Source organism: Emys orbicularis, chromosome 1 (genome assembly GCF_028017835.1).
Source record: "Emys orbicularis isolate rEmyOrb1 chromosome 1, rEmyOrb1.hap1, whole genome shotgun sequence".
In the NCBI taxonomy this organism is placed as follows: Eukaryota; Metazoa; Chordata; order Testudines; family Emydidae; genus Emys; species Emys orbicularis.
In genome coordinates, this window is record NC_088683.1 from 323,963,478 (window position 1) to 323,969,830 (window position 6,353).

At 49.9% G+C, this 6,353-nt stretch overlaps 1 protein-coding gene across 1 annotated transcript; it reads right to left on the reverse strand.

Annotated features, from left to right (window-relative positions):
- Positions 1 to 566: 566 nt before the first annotated feature.
- GSX1 (GS homeobox 1) lies at positions 567 to 1,904 on the reverse strand. The gene is made up of 2 exons (XM_065423579.1): positions 1,517 to 1,904; positions 567 to 922 (listed from the first exon to the last, which is right to left on the reverse strand). Exons 1-2 carry the CDS (start codon positions 1,902 to 1,904, stop codon positions 567 to 569), a joined length of 744 nt encoding a protein of 247 aa, XP_065279651.1.
- Between the last annotated feature and the right edge of the window lie 4,449 nt (positions 1,905 to 6,353).

Genomic DNA, 6,353 nt, shown 5'->3' on the forward strand with positions numbered 1-6,353 from the left:
CAAATTTTACAGAAAAAAAACAAACTCCTCTCCCCAATCTTTCCCCTCCCCTCAAAAAAAAAGGGGGGGCGTCAAACCACATTTCACACTTCATTACCTGCTTCTAGAGATCACCATAGTGACCCTGTGCGCATCTCCACTTTTGCTTTGGAGAGGGACGAAATGCCGGGAGAGAATAAAGCTGAATGATTCCCGACCATTGATAGAAATTACAGAACTAGTTCTCCCCTCTCCGCCCCCTCTGAAAAATAGATTGCTCTGGACATTCGCTGTTTACCAGGTACAGTTAATCACAGTTCACAACACAGAGGTTGGGGAGCGGAGCGCTTTGCCTGATGACAAAACCAAAACCCCTCACCACAAGCAAAATAGCAACAGTTGGCGACATTTAGGCTCACACGGACAGTTTATTTACAACGACACAGCGGCACTCACAGGATTTATAAAAAGGCCAGAAAGTCCTTTGTAAATTACATGAAATATACAAAACGGTATAAAATCCTTCCACAGAGTTTTGGCATAGGACAGGGCAAGATCCCCTTCTGCTCTCGGGTTGGTCTCTGGGGCTAGGGGGTGACTGTGAGATCTCTATCGTCTTTCCCTGAGGAGGATGGAGACATGGGCAAGTCCTCGTCGTCCTCCGAGCACTTTGTGGTGGCCAGAGAGGCGCATTTGCAACTGTGGGCAGAGCCCCCTCCTCGGTGGGAGCTGCTTTTGCCTTCTTTCTTGTGCTTGACCCGGCGGTTCTGGAACCAGATCTTCACCTGCTTCTCGGAGAGGTTCAGGTAGGTGGCTATCTCGATGCGCCGGAGCCGGGAGAGGTACATGTTGGAGGCGAACTCCCTCTCCAGTTCCAGGAGCTGCGTGCTGGTGAAGGCGGTGCGCATCCGCTTGCTGCTGGGCAGCTGGCTGGAGGTGCTGTCTGGAGAGGAAAGCGGACGGTCAGACTCCGTGGCGCTAAACCTGCTGCACCAAGAGCTGCTCTAGGGGCCCATTTGGCATCCTTGAAACCTCCCCACACCCCGGCAGGCTGGGAGCAGCCAGATCACCGAGCTGTTGGCCGGGTGCCTCTATGAATGCCACAGGACTCACACTGTTGCATACGCTACCTGGCATTGCCTAGGCGGTGGGCGGCATGTCCCGCCAACTCACCCCCATGCCAGAGATATTACACGGCATGGCATGGATGGTGTACGGCGTGCGCTGCCGTGCCACAGGTCCCCTTACGCATTATATACGAGGTCTCAGTGCCCAGGCTGGGCATGGCATACCCTGCAGTGTCATCCTCTCTCCCCAGGCCACAGTTGCCATTGCACCGATGGCATACCCTGCACTGCCGGGGGCTGGGCCAGCTCTCCTCCTCGGATTCAATTAGGGCCAGCCGACACTGGCCCCATCCTGCCCTGGCCCGCACCGCCTAGGGAGCGCACGGGGAGTCTGGCAGGGCAGGATCGGGTCCGTTTGCCCCACCTCTTAGCTCCCCCCCCCCCCCATCACACTCCCGCCCGGCACTTACCGACGGAGATGCAGTGGAACTGCCTGGGGTCGGGCAGGGGGTAGGCGGTCTGGTAAATGGCCGGCGCGTGGCTGACGCTGACAGCGGAGGAGGCCGAGTGTTGCCTGGCCAGGGGCGCGTGGCAGTACTGCGAGCCGAACGGGGGGAAGGAGGCCTTGAGCAGCGGCAGGGCCGGGGGCGGCGGGTGCAGCTGCGAGGCGGTGACGCACAGCGGGCACACGCACAGCAGCCCGGCCTTGCGCGAGTGGCAGGCGCCGGGGGGCAGCCCGTGCAGCGGGTGCGAGGGGTGCACGGCGTAGGGGAAGAGGGGCGGCGGCGGGCTGCTCTCGCTCTTCTTCTCGCTCGCCTCCCGCAGCACCAGCGAGTCCACCAAGAAGGAGCGCGGCATCTCCCCGCGCTGCCGGCCCGGCGCTGCTGTAGCCGCCGGAGGTGCCTCGGGGTGCTGGCCAGCCCCAGTGGTGCTGAAAGGCGCCGGGCTCGCCGCTTAAATAGGGCCTTTGCCATGTGATGGCTACGCCAGGAGCGGCCGGGGCTCTCAATAGGCTTTTTGTGCCTGTTCTCTTGGCATTCACGCTGCACGCTTCCTCATTATTTCCCTTGTTAACTAAATGAACTGCATAATGTACTCCATTCTTGTCAGCCCCACCCACGCCGTAGCTGGCGGCCTCACCCCTCCTCTCCCTTTGGCGGGGTTATTTGCTCATTCGCCAGCGATTTAATATTCTTCTCCGGCTCTTTATCGCGCTCCTGCGCGTTCAGCCGCCGGCAGCCCGCTCCCCTTGTTGGGTTTGCCTTTGCAGCAACTATTTCAAGTCACTGTAACTTCCCTTCCCAGCCCGTTAGCCGCCGGCCCGCCTTCCCACCTGGGCAACGGCTTTGCTCGGCGCTCTCCGCCGCAGAGTTGATCCCGGCAAGGCGATCCCCGAGTTTCTGCAAACACACCCGTAACTTTCTCCTCTTCCTTTTGTCGGGAAGTTCTTCCCATCTTCCGCTGCTATTTCCACAACTCGCCCACTATGTCGAGTCCTTTTCTTTGTGCATGACCAGGAGCTTAATCCTCCGGTTTACACAATCCACAATACTGGGTGTTGTTATTTGTATAAACCTGCTTCACATGGCAAAGGGCTGGTGCAAACCTTGTGCGTACATACAGCTAGCTCAGCTATCTAGCTGTCTGGCGCATATACACAGGGAGAGTTCGCCGTATCTTAACCTGTTGCAATTCAAAATGAAAAAGCAGCCCCACTGTTTCTTGGATACCTACATAGATGCATATCCGCACACACATAGCTAGCTATACAATATACACAAAGTGCACACACACTTTATGAATACTATATATCTATAGTATGTCTCGGTGGGTAGATAGGTGGATGTTACAATTCTATATAAGTATAGTAAATAAATAAATGTTAATGTGTATTCAAGAGAAAGTAGAGATGCTTTTTTCATTTTAAACCACTTGAATTGTAATAGGCTGCAATGCGGTTTATTCCTGTCTTTCTGGCTATACAATAGTTAAACAACTTTTAATGCCGTGCACTGATTAAGCAGGCTTTGAAATATTTCAGCTTCAGAGCAGTTTTAACAATTAGCTTTCCCCCACCCATATAATGAAAATTAGCATAAATAAAAGAGGTGGTATCTTTATTTGTTAATGAAAAGGATCTTTAAAGCATACAACCTGATCTAGATCTAATGTCTATGCGCGCGCGCGCACACACACACACACACACACACACACTCACACACAATTCAACCATTCAGTACCTGATCTAGGCGTTGAATTGTGTCTGTGTATAAGGCAGGGAGGTGTTTTTGTTGGTGTTGTTTAATTTGTACGTTGGTAAGGAATACATGTCAATAAGAAAAAAGCATTTATACGAATATATTTTTTCTTCAGCCCCTGACCACTTAATAGATCTCGAGGCTGTAAACCCCATTACAAATGTGAAGAAATTGTGTTGATAGAACATACCGTAACCTGCCCGTCTAAAAACACCCAACGGATTTTTTTTTTTTTTACAGGAAGGAAAGAATAGAATAAAATGCCTGGGAAACAATGTGACCCTGTATTTCTGGCTTGTACTCCTTACTCACATTTCCCACCGAAGTCTGGGGCAGGCTTGCCCGAGACAAGATTGACGGTCTGAGCTTAGAAATGTATTTGGGTTTTTTTTTCATTATAAAAATAAAGGACACAAAAGAATGATAGTAAAAACCCAAGCCTGAGCTCACTGGAGATTCCCAGATTCTTAGTGTATCTTTCCCGCGGCAGCTTTCATTTTTTTTAAAATGAGCTAATATTTTTTATGCAGATGTTTATCCTCTATTTGAGCCTGGGAAGAGGTAAAGCTTCCTGCTGGGAAATGGCCAGCTACCGAGGAGGTGTGGATTTCTAGCCCCAGACTAAGAGATTCCTGCTGTCCGAGGGCTGAACCCCGGGGCTCCTAGCCACAGGGAGGCAAAGGGTTAACAGTCCCTGAATGCACACCAAGCCCAAAGCTACTGGGAAAGAATATCCAAAAAATAACCAGTTTTTTTTCCAGCCGCTGGACCTTATTGAATGTCATTGAAGAAAGTTTTGAATGCCAGATAAAGAGAGGCGAATTAAAGTGTGTGACAGCAGAGGATAAGCAAACACAAAGAGAACTCTGTCACACTTTGGGCAAAATCCGTGGGCTTTTTACCAAGCCTCTTCGCTATGATTGAATTAAGTAATAGGAAAACATTTTCTTTCAGTTTAGAGCCATTAGACAAAAACTTCAAAGCGAATAACACTTTTTAATGTGCAGCCCAACAATGGAATCTGTTTTGTGCTGAAATGTTGAAATGGTTTGTTGTGCCACTGTGGGCTGGAAGAACCCAGACTGCCGCAAAATAGCATCCTTCAGCCCGATTTTATAAGAGCTTGAAACGACCACAGACCTTTAATCCTACTGCTTTACACTCCTCTTTTCAGTGCCAAGCTTGCTTCCTCTGTTTGTTTTCTGAAAGCGAGCCTGGGTATGCGATCTTCATACAGTACCAGGAGGCAGATAAAAATACTTTCGCAGAAGCGACACAATCTATAGGTAACACGCCGGAAAATAGCCCAGAAAGAACAACAAACGAACAATTTACATCATGGGCTGTTCTTGGTGTCTTCAGACACTTTCCTTCCACGGGAGGATTCATTTGCAATGGGCTGGAAAATCCCATGTGCAATGGGAGTACTTATGTAAACCTTGTAAAAGTGTGGGGGGAGAAGAGAGACCACTGGTATGGAATACAGTGCTAAGGGTTTGCCACTCCTGCCTGACAAACGTTTGCGAAGTGTTTACTGGCTTCAAACTTCTTTCCAGTAAACCTTTCCGAGGTAGGCTGGCTGCTGGCTGCTCTAGGGCTGCTGCCATGTTAGTTCTTCCACATTGCAAAAGCATATTTCCTTCCTGATGTTATTGTCAGTGCTTGAACTGAGGAGAGGAGGGAACGTGGGAGGTGGTTGCCCAACATCACCACCACCCTCCCCTGCCCTCTCCTCACTGCTGCCTGCTGGCAAAGGAAAGTTATTCAAAACAAGTTTAAACATACCATTAGTGAGTGTGTATGTGTGTGTGTGTGGGGGGGGGGGGTACCATCACTAACGGGGGGGAGGTGAGGGGTCATACCATCACTAATTGAAAGGTGGGTATACCATCATGGGGGGGCACACCATCAGCATCTGGGGGGAGAGGAGAGCACACCACGACTAATTGGAGGGGGGTACAATATGACTAATTGGACGGAGAGGGGCATACCATCACAGGGGTGGGGCATACCATCATTATGTGGGGGGTGAGAGCACATATCATCACTATCTGGGGGAAGAGGAGGGCATGCCATCACTAACTAAGGGGTGGGCAGGCCTTCATTCTGTGGAGGGGATGGGCACACCATCAGTAATTGGGGGAGGGAGAGAGGAGGGTATACCATCACTATCTGGGGGAGGAGCACACATTCACTATTTGGGGGGGAAAGGAAGGTTTCTGTCAACCTCTGTGGGGTGGGCGTACCAACACTAAGTAGGGTGAGAGGAGGGGGTAACATCACTGTTTGAGACAGTGCGGGCGTACCATCACTATTTGCAGGGAGGAGATACCATTGCTAACTGGGGGAGAGGATGAGGTGCTATCTCTATTTGGATGTGCATATAACTTCATTTCCCCTCCCCCACAGTTTGAGCACCATGCTTGTTATAGATGCACTAAATAGAAATCACAAACCACTATTTAATCATGAACAGTTCACTATGAAACTGATTGATCAAAGAATACACATTACTATGGTGACCTAATGCATACAGTATTATATCTAGGCCAAACAGTTTTTGTAGATCCTTGGAAGCCAATGGGATTACTCATGGAGGAAGGTAAAGGTAACTGATGGAGGAACTGGGCCTTAAGGCCAACATTTTCAGATCATGCTGCCAAAATCAGGCTCCTAAATCCACTCAATCTAATTCCATGTACATTGAAGTAGCCTGATCATTAGCAGGACTAAGTGCCAGCAGCTCCTGTGGGAGGAATGGAAGCTGTGGAAACTTAGCACAATTTACAGCCAGGGAAGTGGGCACAGTGGAAGAGTCCCTGAAAATAATGAGTGTGGTTGAAAAAAGGTGAGGCTGGATGTGAGAAAGAAGAGCAGGCAAAAGAGGTCAGGCTGCTTCTATCTATTTATTAGACGACCGTAAGAAAACCTAGCCCTTCAGTCTCAGAATTTGTTTCACTGCCAGCCAATTTCTGGCCTGCCAATTTTCACTTCCTCCTTTTCAAAACACCTGCCCAGTTTGAACAAGATTCATTTAAAGAAAATAGTC

Coding starts and splice junctions, on each gene's coding strand:
- GSX1 (XM_065423579.1), bottom strand. CDS start 1,904: ATGCCGCGCTCCTTCTTGGTGGACTCGCTGGTGCTGCGGGAGGCGAGC. Junction 923..1,516: donor GTTCCACTGCATCTCCGTCG/GTAAGTGCCGGG, acceptor TTTCCTCTCCAG/ACAGCACCTCCAGCCAGCTG.